Below are 21,562 nucleotides of genomic sequence, written 5' to 3' on the forward strand. Positions count from 1 at the left end.
CCGTGTAACCCTAATATATATATATATATATATATATATATATATATATATATATATATATATATATATATATATATATATATATATATATATATAAGCATATATATAAATATAAGCATATATATAAATATAAGCATATAAATATATAGATAGATAAGCAAGATTACAAAAAACAAATACATTGGACAACTCACTTTATTTTTAAAACCTTAAAACTATTTTTTAAAATCCAAAATCATTTACAATCTGCAATTCTAAATTGTTTTTTTTTCTCAGTGAAAATCTTCCAGACGTGTGACGTCATGTGAAAAGCACCAATTAAAACCCTGACGGCCAGTGGCACACATCTTAAGTGGATCAAACAACAGAAAAAGTCCATAATTGATCATATTAATGTATCGAACAGATAACAATGACTAATCATATCCGTTATTTATCAGCTGATATTAAAATAGCAGCTGAAAAAAGCCACACTAATATGATTTTAAAATAGATAAATGATAGAAAAATATAAATTCTGTCATTGTTTGAAGACTCTCGTGGTGTCCCAAAGCTGTACAAATAAATGTACAATAAAGACAAATGTACAAAAAATAGCTTCAGATCATATTTTGTGTTCTGGAGAAGAAATCCAAACAATTTTAGAACCAGAAATAGTCTGATTAAAGAGTAATTAAAATTTCGCACAACTAATAACTTTCAACATCAGATTTAAAGGAACACTCCACATTACTTTGGAAATAGGTTCATTTTAGCACTCCACATTGAGTTACACATTTGTTATTTACCATTTTTAATTCCTTCAGCCATTCTCTGTGTATGGCAAGAGCACTTTTAGCTTAGCTTAGCATAGATTATTGAATCGCATTAGACCATTAGCATTTCTCTCAAAATTCGATCATTTTCCTGTTTAAAGCATATTAAAGTGTAGTTTCATTGTGTAATACACTGACAGACTGTGGGAAAATTAAAAGTTGTTATTTTCTAGGCCGATATGGTTAGGAACAATACTATCATTCGGGCGTAATAATCAAGGAACTTTGTTGCCGTACCATGCGCAATGAAATTACGCATTATAGACAATGTAACTACAAATTAGTAGGCTTTAAATAGGAAAACTATCAAACTCTTTGGTAATTTATGAACAAAATAGTCTGGATGATTAAAAAGTATTTCTAATTGTGCGCATAACACTAGCTAAAACTTTCAACAGCAGATTTAAAGGAACACTCCACATTATTTTGTAAATAGGCTCATTTTAGTACTCCTCATCGAGTAACTCAGTTGTTTTTTATCATGTTTGAATCCATTCAGCTGATCTCCGTGTAAGGCAGAAGAAATTTTAGCTTAGCTTAGCATAGATCATTGAATTGGATTAGACCATTAGCATTTCACTCAAAAATGAGATTAGATCATTTTCCTATTTAAACCTTGAATCTTCTATAGTTTCACTGTGTAGTTCACTGACGGGAAATGAAAAGTTGTTATTTTCTAGGCTGATATGGTTAGAAACTATACTCTCATCCTGGCGTAATAATCAAGGAACTTTGTATTGAACTTTATACCATGGATACACCAGGAGCAATGATATTATGCAGCATACACAATGTAATTACAAAAGAGTCGAGCTTTAAATAGGAAAATTATCATACTATTTGGTAAATTATGTTCGAGATGCTAATGGTCCAATTTGATTCAATTATCTATGCTAAGCTAAGCTAAAAGTGCTCCCACCAGACCAGAAAAATCGGCTGAATGGATTAAAAAATGATAAATAAAAAATAAAACAACTGTTAAACTATAGGGGGCATATAAAATTAGCCCATTTTCTTTAAAAAAAAAGTGGAGTGTCCCTTTAATATAATTCCAATTCTCTAGATATACATTATTTTAAATATCGATTCAATTACTAAAGCAGTGAAATAATAAAAACATCTTTAATATGACAATATTGATCAGTTTAACAGATCAGCAGTTGACAGAAATGGTCTCAGTGTTATATGTTAAATGCAGTAAGACACTCAACTCTTGTGCTTTATCACCTGAGAGCAGTTAAAGGGAGAGTTCACCCAAAAATAATACGCATCAATATTCCACATACTGGAACGTACTAGTCAAATATTCCACAGATTTGTCTGTAATCAACATGAAAACGAAGAAAAACAAGAGGATTCATTTTTAATGTCTGTTTTTTATTTTTGGGTGAACTATTTCTAGCGTCCTATGAAAACAAGTGTTCAAATGTAGCGTGTTGGAGCACATAAAGTAGCTTTCGACTTCAATTATGAAAAACGATTCCTGTAGCTGTTAAAAAACAATAATACTCCACAGTGCGCTGTACAAAGTTATCAAGTCAAACACTACACAAAATGAGATCGTTTATTGATTGAGAAGGGAAATCTCGCTTCCCCTAAAGACTCTTGGTAGAAATGAGGATTGCGTCCGAACCCTCAAAAATAAAACCATAAATATGAGGTGAAGTAAGAATGTTTAGAGGTAAGACTCATTTACAGTATACCAAAATACCTCTAAAAAGCCCCAATCAATAACGGCATGCCATTTGTCTATGTATAAAAAGTAAACTGGTGGAGGTTCAAAAGCGGACTGCACCCATCCTAAAATAAAATAATAAAATAAACCCTTTTGTCCTCGGTTCACATTAGCAGGCACTATTGGAGCAAGAAGCTGACTGGTTGCCAGTTCAGTACCCTGTGACGGCAGGATTCACTCGGAATCAGACAGAACGATCACTTCCTCCGGATCGCATTGAGTTGCTACGTTCACCTGTGAACACATGAAGGACAGGAGTTAGATGAGATCAGAGTACCCGCGGGGTCTTAAAAGCATTGAAAAAGTCTTAAATTTGATCATCTCAAATTAAGGCCTTAATAGCCATGAATTTGGTATATAAAGTCTTGAATTTCGTTACAAAGGTCTTATTTTATTCATTTATTTTTGCCTTTCTTAGGATTAAAGCTCATACCATAACAAAATTAACTGTTACTAATGTTGGCTAATTAAAAAACATCATGCAGCGTAACGTTGAGTGCATCTCGCGCTCCACCTCATAGCAGAAAGTGCGTTGTCGTAGCTTAGGCTACTATGGCGAGGGAGGCAAGCGCGAATATTTACAACGCTCCAACTACTTAAACGCAGAAACTGTGCTCAATTTCACTGCATGTGTTTTCTGGACAGTCTTTCACTGATACTAACAGCAGAAGCTGCCATTTCACTGCGATTGAGAGAATGAAAGTGAACTATTTCTCTCTCTCTCTTACTGTGGCCCATTTGACCTGCTGGCCTGACTTTTCCTCATCTCTCGGCTGTTACAGCGATACTTGTACATAATTATTTTCTAGGGTTGAAAATTTATACAAATTTTACATTTTCCCCTCATACTTCTGTCGGAATGGGTATGAAGGTGGCATTGAATTTCACTGAAATGGTATTAAAAAGGTCTTCAAAAGCCTTGAATTTCATTTGGAGGATCCCGGGGGTACCCTGGAGATGGAATAGGTTGATTTTTTTTTTGTGCTGTCTAAAGATGTATACAGCAGGGAAAAGCAGCATTTTTCTCCAAAAACATTTCTAAAGGTGCTGTTGACTTGAAATTTATTCCTGGATGTAACAACCAAAGGAATCCATATATGCAAAGAAAACCAATTAAATTAGTTTACAAATTAAGTTATGTGTAATGACACAGGGAAAAAGTATTGAACACATGAAGAAACGAAGGTGTAGAAAGGCAGTGAAAGCCCAGACAGCAGCTGAAATCTCTCAGTAGTTCTTCAGTAATCCTCTGCCCTTCCTCAGTGTAAATGAATATCAGCTGCTTCAATCCAACATCTACAATAGCAGGATGATGAAGATGAAACCAGGGTGGACATTTCAGCAAGACAATGATCCAAAACACAGCCGAGGAAACTCTCAAATGCATTCAGAGAAAGAAAATCAAGCTGTGGAATGGCCAAGCCAATCACCTGACTTGAATCCAATAGAGAATACAAAATAAAGATCAGATTTGATAGACGAGATGCACAAAGCCATCAAGATTTTGACACTCTGTTGAAGTCTGAGCAATTCATTCTCCAAAGTGTCTTTAAGCTGCCGTCACTAAAAAAGCCTTTTGTATAAAGTGCTTAATACATTCAGTAGTTCAGCACTTTCTCCTTTTGTTGTTCCGTTGTCATTACACATGACTCCTTTTTCAGGATTTTTTGTTTTGTTTTATTTTTATGCAAGTGTTGTTTTGGGTTCAGTTCCATGTCAACAGCGCCTTCAGAAATATTATTCGCTGGAAAACTGGAAAAACTATTTCATCCACGATTTAACTATTTATTTTTACAAAACTTGTAAATTATTATTAAAACAACTAACCTACTTTTAATATGCACAAGAAATCGCTTTTGTACATTTTATTTCATGGGAAAACACCAAAACAGGATGTTTCAGCCCAATCCCAATTTATTTTTGTAGCCCTTCATCATAGCCCTTGAAACCATCATTACCCCTAAGAAATGGGACAGCACTACAACACCTGCACACATCATCATATGTCATCACAAGCTCTTATTTCATATGAGATCGATGATCGCGACTGCTGTAGTTATTCCAGTTGTGTTACTTTTTAGTATTAATTTTCAAGAAATCACCGAAGGCATATATCATGTTATCATAACGATCTAATGTGGCAATAAGATCATAACCATACTGTGCATTTACACCATGGCCATATTGATCATCTAAACCAGGAGTGTCCAAACTCAGTCCTGGAGGGCCGGTGTCCTGCAAAGTTTGGTTTCAACCCCAATCAGACACACCCGAGCTAGCTAATCAAGCTCTTACTAGGCTTTCTAGAAACATCCTTGCCGCTGTGTTGAGGCAAGTTGAAGCTAAAATCTGCAGGACACCGGCCCTCCAGGACTGAGTATGGACACCCCTGATCTAAACACACGAAAACAACATTAACATTATAGCAGACACTGTAAAAGCTCATTCCAAGCCCTTAGACCAGGGGTGGGCAAACTTGACCCTGGAGGGCCGGTGTCTTGCATAGTTTAGCTCCAACACTAATCAAACACACCTGAACATGCAAATTAGTGTCTTCATGATGACTAGAAATCTATAAGCAGGTGTTTGATTAGAGTTGGAGCTGTGCAGGACATCAGCCCTCCAGGATCAAGTTTGCCCACCCCTGCCCTAGACTTTTCTGACAGGGTATTCGAGTGTCATCAAGTGAAAGATGTGACAATGTTGTGGGACTGCTATACAGGAGTTATTATTAGGGATTATAGATTTAGCGGTTTTTATTTTACCGTTTTTTTTTTTTAAACCATGACAATAAAACACGAACGAGGTTATGAATGTATTTAAACACACTTCTTTGTTATAAAAATTCTTAATAATTACAAAAATACTCATTTGTGCTTCTCCTTACTTTCGTGTGCAGCCATGCTGCCATTGTAGATGGTGTATTTTGGGAAATTTTCATACCACTTCGAGTGTGGTCCTGAAAAATCTCTGTTTCAAGGATTATCTCGCCCTAAGGCAGGCATGTCCAAGCTCGGTCCTGGAGGTCCGGTGTCCTGCAAAGTTTAGTTCCAACCCCAATCAGACACACCTGGGCTAGCTAATCAAGCTCTTAAGCTGCGGTCACACTTGACTTTTCTTCCCATAGACTTCCATTCATACGCACGCGAATGCGTCAGACCGGAAACGCAGGGTCATGCGTCAAGTTTCGCATGTTGCTGCGCTGCAAAGTTCAAACTTGGTGAACTCTGACCTGCGAAATCGCATCACTTGACTGCGTGAGACCAATCAAGGACCAAAACAGGACCTCTCTGGACAGAAATTTAAAACATGGAGCGATCGCTCTATTTAATGTCTAATCATCTTGTTTAATCCGTCCCTTTTCGCAGCGCAGCATGACAGAATTTCACACATACAAAGCCCAGTGTGACCGCAGCTTTACTAGGCTTTCTAGAAACATTCTTGCAGGTGTATTGAGGAAACTTGGAGCTAAAATCTGCAGAACACCGGCCCTTCAGGACCGAGCTTGGACATGCCTGCCTTGCCCTACGCCTTCAAGCTAAAGAGAATTGGGATACCCAACGAGAGGTAGGGGTAAGGAGAAGGGCTAAGGGGTTGAATTGGGATTGGGCCTAAAACAGGATGTTTCATTATGATGCAAATACAATGGATAGATTTTAAATATTGCTAATATTTTTGGCCACCATTTTTTTCTGTAACAGTAGTTTATTTTCAAGTTTATTACAAATGTCAAACATAAAATGTGTTATATAAATGTTCATTTGGGATTAATCCAAAAGTTTGTGCACTTTTAGGATTTTTTTTCTATTAATGCTAAAATGCTAATGTATAAATAAAACTTACATTTTAAAAAATTAATTCTAAACATTGTTAATTTTATGCTTAGTTACTAAAATAAAAGAGGTAAAATATAAAAAATTAATAACATAGAGCAAACGATCATGAAAACAATAACTTGTTTGAACATAGAAGTAAAAACCACTTTTTCCCCCAGGTTCTGCAGGTTGCAATGTCCCGAATTTTGCTTGCCAATCTTAAGCCAATTGTTATCGATTGTTTTGGTTGAATTTGGAATTTTTCCAACCAGCGCAGAGACCGCGAGACCAGAGTAAGTGCTCCGACTTTCCTGCAGTGAGAGGTTTGCGTCTTTAATAAACTACGACAGTTTGCATTCATTGAACAGTAAGAATGATTAATAAACGCATATGAAACAGTCCCTTAAAAGTCACGTCTCGTTTTCAGTTTCGGGCTTTGGCACGTTTTGCACTCACACACAAGCGTACCGCACCAAAGCCCAAGTGAACCGGACTCTGTCACGCATCTTCCAATCGGGCCAGGGCCGGCCAAGTGAACCGTGCCTGAGCCCGATTCGGAGCACTCACACTTCTCAAACGATCTGGGAAATGGCCTGGGCACGGTTCGGACAGCATAGTGTGAGTAGGCCCTTAATGATACTAAAATAACGCTACAGTGAATGAAATGTACATGATTCTGTTCTACTGAAATCAGCCTTTTCCCCAAAGTAATGGTGTAAAAATAACATGCAAAATAGAACCTTACAGCTCTTACAGCAGTGTTTTAGTGCAAGTTTAAAGTCACCTTATTTTTCTTGGGTGGTGGTGTGGCTCGTGAGTTCCTGGCTGTTTTTCGCGGTGGTGTCTTCAGACAGGTCACATCTTCCTGTTCAGAGCAGCAGATCACTCCCATATCCAGAGGAATATCACTGAAATAAACACAAGAACAACAGCACTGCATTAATGAAGGAACAGTAAACTGAGAAAAATAATAATAATACAAAACTGCTTTCATTTCAAATCTGTAAACTGTTCATTTTTCTGAGGAACAGAGAAGAAAAGACCCTAACTCTTGGACTGGCAACAAACAAATTCTTCTTTGGAGTCAAAGAAGGGCAATTCCACAGCTTGATTTTCTTTCTCTGAAAGCATTTGAGAGTTTCCTCGGCTGTGTTTTGGATCATTGTCTTGCTAAAAAGTCCACCTTGCTTTCAGCTTCATTGTCCTGCTAATGTAGATGTTAGACTGAAGCAGCTAATATTCATTTACAATGATGAAGGGCAGAGGATTACTGAAAAACTACAAAGAGATTTCAGCTGCTGTCTGGTCTTTCACTGCCTTTCTACACCTCCCCTACTTCATGCGTTTAATACTTTTTCCCAGCATCATTTCATTGTAATGAACTTAATTTGTAAACTATTTAGATTTGTTTTTTTTTCATATATGGATTCCTTCGGTTGCTATCAACATCTGGTGAAAAGTCAACGGGACCTTTAGAAATATGTTTTCTGAGAAAAATAGTGACGTGTTAAATACTTATTTCTTCCACTATCTGTCTGTATGCATGCATGCATGCATGCGTGTGAGTGTGTGTGAGTGTGTGTGTGTGTGTATATACATACATACATACATGCATACACACATACAGTTGAAGTCAGAATTATTAGCTCCCCCTTTGAATTTTTTTCTTTTTTAAATGTCTCCCAAATAATGTTTAACAGAGCAAGGAATTTTCACAGTATGTCTGACAATATTTTTTCTTCTGGAGAAAGTCTTATTTGTTTTATTTCGGCTAGAATAAAAACAGTTTTTAATTAAGGTCAAAATTATTAGCCCCTTTAAGCTATATTTTTTAGAAGTGTTTTGAAAAATATCTAGTCAAATATTATTTACTGTCATCATGGCAAAGATAAAATAAATGTTTAGTTATTAAAACTATTATGATTATAAATGTGTTGAAAAAAGCTCTGAAAATAATTCTGACTTTAACTGTGTATGTGTATGTGTATATATATATATATATATATATATATATATATATATATATATATATATATATATATATATATATATATATATACATACACACAACTTTTTTCGGCTAGTTTGTGTAATACATGCTTCAGTCGTTTATTTTTAATAACACCTATTTTATTAATAAAGTGTATTTAAGTTTTTAGCGTTTTGAGGGATATTTAGTGTATTCTGACCTACAGTATTCTCTGATTAGCTATTTCAGATGTTACTGAAGGTCAAACTACAAACGTTATTATGCATCTAATTAGTCCTGATTTTCAGGCTAAATGTAAATGATACAAACAACTATTTCATGAATAGATCTGGGCCTATTGTGTGCAAGGTTTATATATTTATAACCATCTCAGAGGATATAGAGGGTTGCAGGTCACTGGCATTGTTATTTTTGGGGGTCGCGGGTTGAAAAGTTTGGGAACCCCTGCTCTAGAACATCCAATTTCAGACTTTTTCCTAGAATAGACTGATTGTGCTTTCGCAATGGTTTTAGGGGTGGTCAAATGTATATTATCTATTATTTAAATTATTAACATTATTATTTAAAATACATATCAGAGTCAAATATTTCTCAGTAATGAAGTACAGACCCCCTATACATCCTGTTTTGTCATCCACCAGGGTAGGATCAAGCCCAAAATGACCTTTCTTGACACTTATAGTAGTTCAAAACAACACTTTCAAAATTGGTCATGTAAATGTTTTTCCAGATCATCTAATTTTCATGCTAAGCTTATATGATTGAGTGAGTTTTACCTGTCCTCAGTGCAGTTCCCATTGTGAGCAGTAGTGTGGTTCTCTGTGGATCTGCGTTTCCTCTTCCTGTACTTGCCCGTCTCGTCGATTAGTAATGGGCTGGTTGGGAGCAGCGGACTGCAGTTGGCGGATCTCGTGACGGCTGTGGACGACTCCTCGGACACAATGGACACGGTCTCAGTACTCGCAGACACAGCTTCAACGTGATTGGAGGAAACCTGTTCGGTCTTGACTACAGCTAGAGAGTCTGTGTTCTCTGGCTTGATGGTCTCTGGCTTGATGTTGTCTGGCTTGATGTTCTCTGGCTTGACGTTGTCTGGCTTGACGTTGTCTGGCTTGACGTTGTCTGGCTTGACGTTGTCTGGCTTGACGTTGTCTGTGGACTCGGGGCTTTGTTTAGCAGGTCCGTTCGTGTTTGTGTTTGTTTCCGCAGATCCTTCATGTGTGCTGCTGAGCGGAGACTGCTCCTCATCCTCTTCTGTGTCCTGAACGGAGGATTTGATTGACAGAGGAGAGCTTTCATTGATGGGCTGGTCGTTATCACTGATGTTGGCAGGCTCCTCTTCCACATCTTCTTCCTCATCTTCTGAAATTGGGAGAAATTGAGGTTAACTCAGTGAAAGGGTAGGATTTTTAGCTTTAAGAGATGATTTGTTCACTTCTTACCAGGACCAGCTTGTTGTTCGCTGGCTTGGATTTCGTCTTCAATGTCAGGATCTGAAGAATCGTCTTCTTCTTCGTCTTCCTCCTCCTCCTCTTCTTCTTCCTCTTCCTTCTCTTTTTCTTCTTGCTCCTCCTTTTCTTTTTCTTTGCTTTCACTCTGTTGCCCATTAACAGCCTGGAAAAAAAAAAACAGGAAAGATTTATATTAGTCTGTGATTTTAGACTTTTGTATGAATAAAATGAGCTTGACTGTCTTTTGGAAATACAGGATTTAAAAACTATTTTGTTTTTTAATGAATAATAAAATAGTTGAGTTATTAAAAATGAAAAATTTATTTATAATTATTACAATAATAATTTTTTTTAAATAAATAGAACATTGTAAATAGTTTGAATAAGACTTTATTGTTTTTTTAATATAGAAATTAAAAGTTAGTATATAGTTATATATATATATACACATTACATATCCTTGCATGAAGTTAATTTAATTACTAATTATTATACATTTAAATCCTATTTATTAATTTATCTAATATTCATAGTTCAGAACAAGACGACAAATGCAGAAACAGGATTAAAAAAGTATTTTATAGTTTTGTTGTTGTTGTTTTTTTAAATTGATGATTTGTTTTTTTTGCATGAAGAATAAAAGTTCATTTATTAAAATACATTTTACTTATAATTATTAAAATTATTTATTTATTTTAAATTAAATATCATTGAAATTGAATTAGATTTTATCTATATATTCTTTTAAATACATAAATTAAAAATTATATTTTTAGAATTATATTATATATCCTTGCATGAAGAAACAGATTAATTTTATTACTAATTATTATCTAATATTCATGGTTCAAAAACAAGACACCCACATTACATTAAACTTACAAGGTGATAGAAATAATATTGAATGCAAGTAAAGTGTAATGCTTCATAACAATTAAGTTTTATATATTGACTTTGTCAATTAACTTATAATCTTCTTGCTGACAAATGGCTAAAACTGGAGTTTTGAAAGATTCAAAATGACAAATATTCCATATTCGGTGCTTTTATATTGTTTTTTAATAGAATAAAACCAATTTTGTCCTACTTATGCCAGAGTGTTTTCTGTAAATCATGCCAAAATTATACTACATTATTTTCTATTATTTCTTTTATTATTATGATGCCATAAATTACTTTTAAGCCTTTTACACTCATTACTCTGTAAACAATACATCAGCTTACAACTCTCTTTATGGTTTTAAAATTTAAATAGGCTATGGGTCGATTTCATTCATTCATTCATTTTCTTTTTCAGCTTAGTCCCTTTATTAATCTTGAGTTGCCAAAGCGGAATGAACTGCCAACTTATCCAGCACGTTTTTATGCAGCGGACGCCCTTCCAGCCGCAACCCATCAATGGGAAACCCATACGCACTCATTCGCACACACACATACACTATGGACAATTGAGCCTACCCAATTCACCTGTACCACATGTTTCACCCGGAGGAAACCCACGCAAACGCAGGGAGAACATGCAAACTCCACACAGAAACGCCAACTGATCCTGCCGAGGGTCGAACCAGCGACAATTCTTGCTGTGAGACGACAGCACTACCTACTGCACAACTGCGTTGCCTGTGTCGATTTTGACACATTAATAAATTAAACACAATAATTTATTAAAATAAAATAATTTATTAAACACATGAAGCTAATGCAAACTAGGGAAACCAGAATAGTAATACTGAACAAGTTTATCTTATTAACAGTAAGACTCTGAGCTCAGATAACGAATTTCACTTTATGCTAGCATCCCAACGGTTCTCAAAATCACCTTTAATGGTCCACCTTGATGGAATTTTCCCAAACTCTGCAAACAGCTGAGCCTCTGACCATTTTTAAGAAACATCTGAAATTCCTTCTGTTTCATCAATCACTCCCTATTTATTTGCACTAGACTCTTTCTTATGAAAACTCCATGTTTCTGGGAAAACATTGTGCAATTCTGAGTATGTTTCATGCAGTTGAGTGGGCTTGACAAACCACCTGTAGGAGAGACACTCTCTTTTCCTCTCCATATGCACCAGACACTTTTCTACAAACGCTTCATTACTAGGAATCATTAATAACAATAAACTAAACTAACTTAGAATTGTCTTTTTGTAATAATTATTTTTCAGGGGTTTTTTCACTTTAATTTGGATAGGACAGTGGAGATTATAGACAGGAAAGTATTGGGAGCAGAAAGAGGGGAAGGGTTGGCAAAGGACCTCGAGCCGGGAATTGAACTCGGGTCGCCGTGAGCACAATGGTGCTATATGTCGGCGCACTTAACCACTAGGCTATTGGCGCCGACTAACTTAGAATTGTCATGGCATCTATACATTGCTGCTAAGTGCATCTTTTATCCTCATCTGTAAGTCGCTTTGAATAAACGCGTCCACTAAATGAACAAATGTAAATATGAACTTTTATATTCCTCTGTAGATTTTCGGACATATGAACAACAAGAAATACGTCATTCGTTTACCTCTTTCTTCAGTCTTTCTCGGTCTTGTCTTTTCTTGGTTTCCTCCACTTCCATGTCTTCCTGTTTATTGGCGTATTTGTTGATAACGTCCTCCAGGCTGCTGATGGCCACGTCTCTATTAGAGCGGAGTTTACGATGCAGTGTTGGGTCCATGAGTGCAGGGTCTAAAGCTGGAAAAACACACTGCATGACCAACTGAGCTCATCCATGTTTACATCAGTTCAGAAATACTTTTGAATTAGGACTGAAAAACTAATTGGCTATATGCACACGGACTTTTCATTTCAGTCAGCCAGCCCCAAGGTGTCCCGGTGAATTGTCATCCCATACAAAATAGCTGCGTTTAAGATCTGACTTCTTAAAAAACAACAACTATCTGCACTGCCTGGCTGAGATACGATATGAAGTGTGTATCAGACCTAACAAAAAGCACTGCACTAAATTATGTTTGTCTGCGCCATTTCTTTAAAATATGGAAATGTATTTTACCCTAGTATTTTCTTTTTTTTCTTTCTTTTTTTATAATTATTTTTCGGGGTTTTCACCTTTATTTGAAAGGACAGTAGACAGTATTGACAGGAAAGCATGGGGAGCAGAGAGAGGGGAAGGATCGGAATGGATTTAACTGAATGTATTGTCATTACATTACAACATCAATGTCGTAAAAGAAACTTTCTGAAATTGAAAATAGTCACATAAACCTTTCACCGGACGTTCATTGGCTAAAAAACACCAGCTGTGCATAGTCCATTCATAATAAAGTGGTTTATTTGAAATTGATTCTTAAAATCTGTGAAATATTTTCTATATAAATTTTTCTATATAAAAATATATATATATTTGAATGGTCAAACACACTTTTGAGACCAAAAAATACAGCTTTATGTATTAAAATGGCGATTTGGTTAGTAGTCATGTAAAAAAAATAATCAAATCTAAAGTGAAAGCAATTCAGGAGACATAGTTCATGCAGGGAAGTCTTAAAGTCATGCAGTCTAATAACTTAAGGTTTATGCCTTTATTATTAACCAAAGGAAAAAAAAATATATATATATTTAATACTCTTTGGTTGCATATTTTTCCTAGCTTCATTAACATTTGATTTCATAACATAATTGATATATGTAGAATCTACGAATATCTATACATTAGTGTTGTCACGATACTGCATTTTCACCATCGATACGATACCTTGAAAAATATCGATATTTGATACTGCGAAGAACAAATTCTGCAAGATTAAAAGTATGCACAGTACATTGTTTTTGCATCGATATTGTAATGTGATCATTCGCCAAAGTCACATCGCAAGTATACGCAATGTTGAGTCTAAATTATAATTTAGCAATTTGCAAGTGTTTTTTTGAGAGTTTTAAAAGCATTCAGGGATAAGAAATTGTACCGTTTGTAACTTTGAAAAATTAATAACGATTAATTTTATTGAACTGTTTATAAAACGAAGACTCTGCAGTTATATTTTATATTTTCCTGCAGTATTAGTTTACATTTAATTATTCAATTACTGTATACTTGAATACAGTTCGACTCTTCAGAAAACAACAGAATGCTGTTTATTTAATTTGCATATTTTTCTTTATTGAATTTATCTGTGCTTGTAGATTGTTTATGTTTTATGTACTGCCCTTCAGAATCTTCCCAATCAGACTAAAATTATTGATTCTTTACAAAGATTTATTAAACTAAATCTAGTGAAACTGTATTCATATCACAATATAAATATACATATAAATATACATATACATATATATACATATATAAATAAATATCTATCTATCCATCTATCTATATATAAATATCTATCTATATCTATATATAAATATCTATCCATCTATCTATCTATCCATCCATCCATCCATCCATCCATCCATCCATCCATCCATCCATCCATCTATCTATCTATCTATCTATCTATATATATATATATATATATACATATATACATATACACATATACATACATACATACATACATACATACATATATATAAATCAGGTAGGTATGTCAGTAGTCCATAAGTCCAAAAAGCAATAAATTATAATAAAAAAAGACTAAAATAGCGCAATCTTGTTTTATTTTCTGATTAAAAGTGTTAAAATATTAATATTATTAATAATTCACTTAACTGCTGGTATTGATACTTGTCAAAAGCAAGACTGTGTCATTTGAAATATTTCAGTATCCATATTTATTGATATCGAACACTACTATACATACACGTTTATGCTCATGTATAAACATAAATGGGGGCCACTGATTTTGAAAACGCTGTGATATTTTTATATTATTTTATGACTGCTTCTCACATTCATCTGAAAAAGGTGAAATAAAAAATTCAGCGATAATGAGGAGAGATGTGTGGGTAAATATGAATTCATGTATTAATATTAGGTCCCTGAAATTGGCTAGTTCAATAAGCAGTTAAGTTTTATCAGTCACCATTTTATGCAACCATATAAAATAAAATTTCCGAATTTTTTATTTCATAAAATTTTAATTTTAATTCCCTCTACGCAAATTCCCTGACTTTCCCCTGATTTTCACAGACTAAAAAATAAAATATAAATAAAATAAAACTACATTTTGATAAATACTGTTAAAAATGCCAAACAAGAATCCATAATATTTCATTACTTATATATAAAATAAAATTATAAAAAAATTCCCTGACTTTTAATGTCTAAAACAGAACATTTAAAAATAAAAATAATATGTAAACAAAAATTCACAATATTCCAGAAATCATGTCGGAACATGATTAAATCTATATTTACTGAATCAATTGATTTTAAATCAGAATCTCGCTGAATCTGAATCAATAAACAACCCTAGTTTGAATCATCAAATAATCAAGGCATCAAATTAACACAGTAAGACATTTTCTTCTGAACATGACCGTAATTAAATGAAACTTATTTACTAGGTTTGTATGGATCGGTGAGGTGAGAGCCGAAGTTGTAGACCATGTCGAGGTGTCGTCTCTCCTGTAGTTTGTTGCCCGTCTCTCTGAAGGCTTCTTGGGAGATCTGGGTTTGCTGTTTGCGGGAGAGCTGGAGATTGTAGCGTTCGTTTGCTCTCTGGACGATCTTTAGGATATCACTGTAGTCTGGAGGATTGAGAAGAGCTTCTGAACTGTTGATGAAACGTTCAACCTACACAACAACAAACAGAAGAAATTAAGAGACAATGAGAAGAGAGGAAAAATGTTTTGGGAAATATTGATTCATTTATTAATATTAGGTCCAACTACTACTACAGAGAGTTTCTAATGCTACAACTATTACTACTGCTACTACAGCCACAACCACTACTACTCCTACAATGTGTACTACTACTGAACCTATTACAATGACTACTACCACTGATATTACTACTACATCTACCACTGATACTACTACTACATCTACTACTTATACTACTACAGGAATGACTGCTACTACAACATCAACATCGTCTACTGCTTCTGATACTACTACACCGACAACAACTACTACACATCCACTACTTCTGATACCACTACACCAACTACTACTACTACAACTACAGAGAGTTTCTAATGCTACAACTATTACTACTGCTACTAAAGCCACAACCACTACTACTCCTACAATGTGTACTACTACTGAACCTATTACAACGACTACTACCACCGATACTACTACTACTACATCTACTACTGATACTACTACAGGAATGACTGCTACTACAACATCTAAATCAACAACGTCTACTGCTTCTGATACTACTACACCGACAACGACTACTACACATCCACTACTTCTGATACCACTACACCAACTACTACTACTACTACTACTACTACTACAGAGAGTTTCTAATGCTACAACTATTACTACTGCTACTACAGCCACAACCACTACTGAACCTATTACAACGACTACTACCACTGATACTACTACTACTACAGGAATGACTGCTACTACAACATCTACATCAACAATGTCTACTGCTTCTGATACTACTACACCGACAACGACTACTACTACTACACATCCACTACTTCTGATACCACTATACCAACAACATCTACTACTACAGATACTACTTCAACAAGTAGTAGTAGTAGTAGTTGGTGTAGTACTTGGGATTTATTATCATTATTTTTATTATTGTAGTGGTTGTTGTTAATGATTAATACTGTTGTCCTTTCTTGCTTGTTTACTGTCATTATTACTATCATTATATCACTAGCATTGTTGTCACTCCTTATATATGTTACTTGCTTCATTTAGTGACTGTCATTGTTCCTTTTATATGTACTCTGACCTGTTTACCAAGTTACCTTTACATGCGCACACACACACACAAACACACGCACCTGCCGGTATTTGATTGTATTGTTGTTGTTTTTTGTATTTTTGTTATTGTTTCATTTTCTTTGTATTCGCATTATCTTAAATTGTGTACCTTTTGTATATTCTAATAAAAAAAAATTAAAATAAAAAAATTAATAATAATAATAATAATATTAGGTCCAATGAATTGGCTGGTTCAAAAGGCAACTTTGAGTTTTATCAGGGAGCATTTTATGTAACCATATATAAAAACAAAAATTCTCAAATATAATAATACACATATTTAACTTACATTCATGATTGATTACATTTTTTTTTTAAATAATTTTTTTTATTATTATTATTTTTTTTTTTTAGAGTAAATGTTCCAGTTCCTACACTATAAAACCAATTAATATAAAGGTTACAGCAGTTAACTAAAACCAAAATAATTATAATTCTTAACATAAAATAAACGTAAATGAAAAATATAAATATATAACAAAGACCAAATTTATTTTTATTTCTGCGAGCTGCCAAATAAATATTACAAATAAAAGTAAAACAACGAAAATAACAACAAAAGACTATAATCAAACTAATAAATATTAACATTTTTAAACAAATAACTGAAAAATAACATTAAGCTATAGTAAATACTACAATCATTACTTAATGTCACTAAAAGAAAACCGAATTATATTTATGAACCATTTTTGATCACCAACATAATGGCTCTTTGACCAAACAAACTATGATATTATGAATCATGTCTGTTTTACCTAAAATAAAACGCATATAATAACCAGTATTAATAACAATCATCTAATCAATGATCGCTTTCATTCATAAATCTTTATTAAAGTCCAAAGAGCCTGATGTTTTACCAGAACCGATCTCTTCTCCAACAATAGCTCAGTGGACAGAAATACTTGAATCCATCTCTAGAATGAAATATATCACTGCCAACTTCTATTAAAGCTGGTGATTTTGTATAAAAAGGTGGGCACCTGTTACTATCTATTTGGACACATTATTTTTTTTAGAGTAAATATTCCAGTTCCTACACTATAAAACCAATTAATATAAAGGTTACAGCAGTTAACTTCTATTAAAACTGATCACTAAAAGAGCCTTCATACACTCCCAGCTGTATTCCTTAAAAAAAATTGTATTTTTTCTTATATTGATATTGCTATTTCTTTTAATATTGAAACTACTGCCAATGTCATGGAAAGTCTAGTTATTTGTCTGTAAACTGCTTTAACGTATAACAAAAAGAAAACTGTAGAACTGATCTTGAAGGGGGTGATTCACAAGCAAAAGCAGCACCTTCTTGTTGATTTCTGGGTATCTTGTTCCACTGTACGGGATCTTCTGCTCGATCACTCGACCCGTCAGAGTGTTACAGCCTTTCAGCTCACACAGCTTCTCATAGATCTTCATCATCTGACACCACAAAACCAACATTAAACATGCAACACAATACCTTATATATTACACTGTGATCTCAATATATAATGTCATTTAACAGCTTTTAATATCAAACATAACTTGAAATTTAAGCTAAACTGATTTAATACGAAAGCATAATGTAACTTTCTAAACTTACGAGCCAGTCTAATATGACCATGTACATCAGGGGTGTCCAAACTCAGTCCTGGAGGGCCGATGCCCTGGAGAGTTTAGCTCCAACCCTAATCAAACACACCTGAACTAGCTAATCAAGCTCTCAAGCAGCAGTCACACCAGAGTTTGTGTGTGCGAATTTCTGTCGTGGGGCGCTGCGAAAAGGGGTGGGCTTAAACAAGATGATTAGACATAAAAAAGCGAGAGATCGCTCTATGTTTTAAATTTCTGTCCAGAGAGGTCCTGTTTTGATCCTCGATTGGTCTCACGCAGTCAAGTGATGAGATTTCGCAGGTCAGAGTTCACCAAGCTTGAACCTTGCCCCGCAGCAACATGCGAAACTTGACGCATGACCTTGCGTTTCCGGTCTGACGCATTCGCGTGTGTATGAATGGAAGTCTATGGGAGGAAAAGCCCAGTGTGACCGCAGCTTTACTACATATACTAGAAACTTCCTGGCAGGTGTGTTGAAGCAAGTTAGAGCTAAACTCAGCAGGACACCGGCCCTCCAGGACTCAGTTTGGACACCCCTGATGTACATGAAAGCAAACAGCTATAACAACTTCTAAACATTTGCAACTTTTGGTTTATTATATAATCAAACAGATTTAAATGAACTTTAAATATAAATATTAAAAAATGGCTCAATAGTGAATCGAGTTTTTCTTGTTTTTTATAAAATTGTTACCAATTTTTTTAGATTTTGTTGTATATAATTTTACCTTATATTGTTAAATCTGGCAGGGGGCAACAGATGAATATAACTCTGGCTTATTTACAGTGTTTATATTTGATGATTGAGCAGCGTCCCTGCTAAATAAATACAGAACGAACTCAAATCAGTAAATAAACAAGCTGACCTTGCGTTTAAGCTTGTGCTCTTGAATATAACTGGAATCTTCTTTCTCCAGATCATCCAAACTCAAATCCCCCTCCTGAAGCCGGCGGATCTCCTCATTATACACCTTCAACAGGTTTTCCAGATACGCAATCTGAAACATGAGAGAGAAACCCAAATTACTGTAACTGTAAAATAAGCATTTCAAGTCACACTCATTCGCCCTCCTGTGAATTTTTATTCTTTTTCAAACATTTCCAAAATGATGCTTAACAGAGCAAGGAATTTTTCACAGTATTTCCTATAATATTTTTTCTTCTGGAGAAAGTCTTATTTGTTTTATTTTGGCTAGAATGAAAGCAGCTTTCAATTTTTTAAAGGTCATTATTATTATTTTTATTTTTTTTTACATTTTTTATTTTGAGTTTTCAAAAGAAAATACATATATAACATACATAATCTCTCATACAGAAAGAGACTTACAGATCTTATGCTTTGTATTTTCTTCCCTTTAACAACAATTATAAACAGGAAAACATGGGGAGCTACAAATCCTTTAAAAGATTTCCTTTAAAGAAGAAAAGATTCTTATTTAGACGCATAATATTACATTTAAAAGTTACAATTCAAGAAAACTTCGGTCATATTGGTGAAATATACTCAATCCATTTCCTCCAAATTAGGAAAAAGTATTTAATCTGTGTTCTCAATGAAAAGGTTTTTCCCTGACATATATAGCGTACACTATATCAATCCATTCTTCAACTGTAGGTGACTCTAATTTTAACAATTTTTTACTAATTACTTTTTTACAAGCTGCCAGAAGAATAAATACAAGTTTCTTGTCTTTATTAATCCATCCAGCTAAATTTATATTACCTAAATTTAAAGACTCACAAGTGAATGCAATCTCTACTTCAAAAATGGCGTCTAAATGTTTTTCAATCTCCAGTATGAGGATAATTTCAGACAATCCCGAAAAACATAATAGTGATTAGCTACTTTTTCCCCACACATTCTCCAGCAGCTAGAGCCCTTTCCTCTGTGTATTTTCTGTGATGGTGCGATGAAAAACCATAGAACATTCATTCTTCCAACACAATTCTCTCCACATAGCTGAGCTGGTACCTTTCCATTGAGTTGTACAAATATTCCCGTTACGTTCGCTTGCAGAACGTATTTTGGATATGTGTGTGCGTTTGTTTGTATGTGGGTGTGTCGTTTCATGCGTGTGTTACAGGTACGAACGGCATTGGAGGATCCGCATTTCGTGCTGATGACATTGGCCGCTGACGCTGGGCTTGTGCCACCAATCGCTGGTCGGCGTAGCGTTTAAAAGCCGAGCCCAAACTGCAACAGCGATCTTTCTCTCCCTATCTCTTTCCATCTCTCGCTCCTTCTCGCTCTCACTCTTTCTGTGGGTCTCTGTGAGGACAGTCTCTCTTGCGAGGGCTAGTCTGAGAGAATGTTGGTTAATTCTCTTGTCTAAAGTTTTGAGATCTGAAAGTGCAATGTGTTTGCTTGTGAACTTGTCCGGTTAACTGATGTATTTGAGTGATACCTCGGAGAGATTGTAGGAGTGAGTAAGTCGCGCGATATACATATACAACACCGAGATTTATCTTTTGTATTAGTTCATTAGGGTTAGGAAAATGTGCTGCTTTGTGTATGTTTTGTTTTTAGTTTAGAGTAGTTCAGTTAAGACATTTGGTACGTTGAAGATGTTTCTTTTCATGCTTTTCTTTTCATATTCAGTTTAGTTTGTTGAAAACAGTTACTGAGTTTTGTTATATTTATTTCTTTGATTTAAGCACATCTAACTACTTCCTCTCCCCCCCCAGGTAATCATTTATTTATTGTAAATATTTTTCTTTCACTGTATAATATATTTTCACTGGAAGTATGGGCAATAAACAATTGCAGTGATATTTGGTTCTTCAGTCGTTTCTTTCTCCCTCCATTTGTTACACACACACTCAACTATTATATGTTGTCAAATACCCTTAGTTTAATATTAACATCTAAAAGGACGTAACACCCCCAATCTTCATCTGAGATATTCAGATTTCCTTCCATTTATCTCTAACATAAAGTGTATTGTCCAGTACAGATTCACAAAATCTCTTATATAATTTTGAAATGATCTTATTACATGATTGGGCCTTGCCCACCGATAGAAACACTTTTAGTATTCCTGTCTCTGCAACTTTCAATATTTCTGGTTTAATATTACAATCAATATAATGTCTTGCTTGAAGGTCTCTATAAAAGTCATTTTGATTAAACCCATATTTTTCCTTTAGAAAGGTCAATATTATTAACCCCCAATCAACTGTTATACAATGACTTGCCTAATTAACCTAGTTAAGTCTTTAAATGTCACTTTAAGCTGTATAGAAGTGTCTTGAAGAATATCTAGTGAAATATTATGTACTGTCATCATGGCAAAAAAATAAATAA

General features: G+C 34.5%; 1 protein-coding gene across 1 annotated transcript in view; it reads right to left on the reverse strand.

Moving 5' to 3' along the window:
* Positions 1–2,361: 2,361 nt before the first annotated feature.
* Positions 2,362–21,562, reverse strand: part of daxx (death-domain associated protein) — a 19,715-nt gene continuing 514 nt past the window's right edge. Inside the window, exons 2-9 of the mRNA XM_056479886.1 lie at positions 19,125–19,256; positions 17,968–18,084; positions 15,261–15,492; positions 12,322–12,491; positions 9,798–9,969; positions 9,132–9,714; positions 7,150–7,273; positions 2,362–2,784 (exon numbers count right to left, since the gene is read on the reverse strand). Of these exons, the coding sequence (XP_056335861.1) occupies positions 2,725–2,784; positions 7,150–7,273; positions 9,132–9,714; positions 9,798–9,969; positions 12,322–12,491; positions 15,261–15,492; positions 17,968–18,084; positions 19,125–19,256 (1,590 nt within the window). The 3' untranslated portion in view covers positions 2,362–2,724. The remainder of the gene's footprint in view (positions 2,785–7,149; positions 7,274–9,131; positions 9,715–9,797; positions 9,970–12,321; positions 12,492–15,260; positions 15,493–17,967; positions 18,085–19,124; positions 19,257–21,562) is intronic.

This window comes from Danio aesculapii, chromosome 19 (genome assembly GCF_903798145.1).
Source record: "Danio aesculapii chromosome 19, fDanAes4.1, whole genome shotgun sequence".
In the NCBI taxonomy this organism is placed as follows: domain Eukaryota; kingdom Metazoa; phylum Chordata; class Actinopteri; order Cypriniformes; family Danionidae; genus Danio; species Danio aesculapii.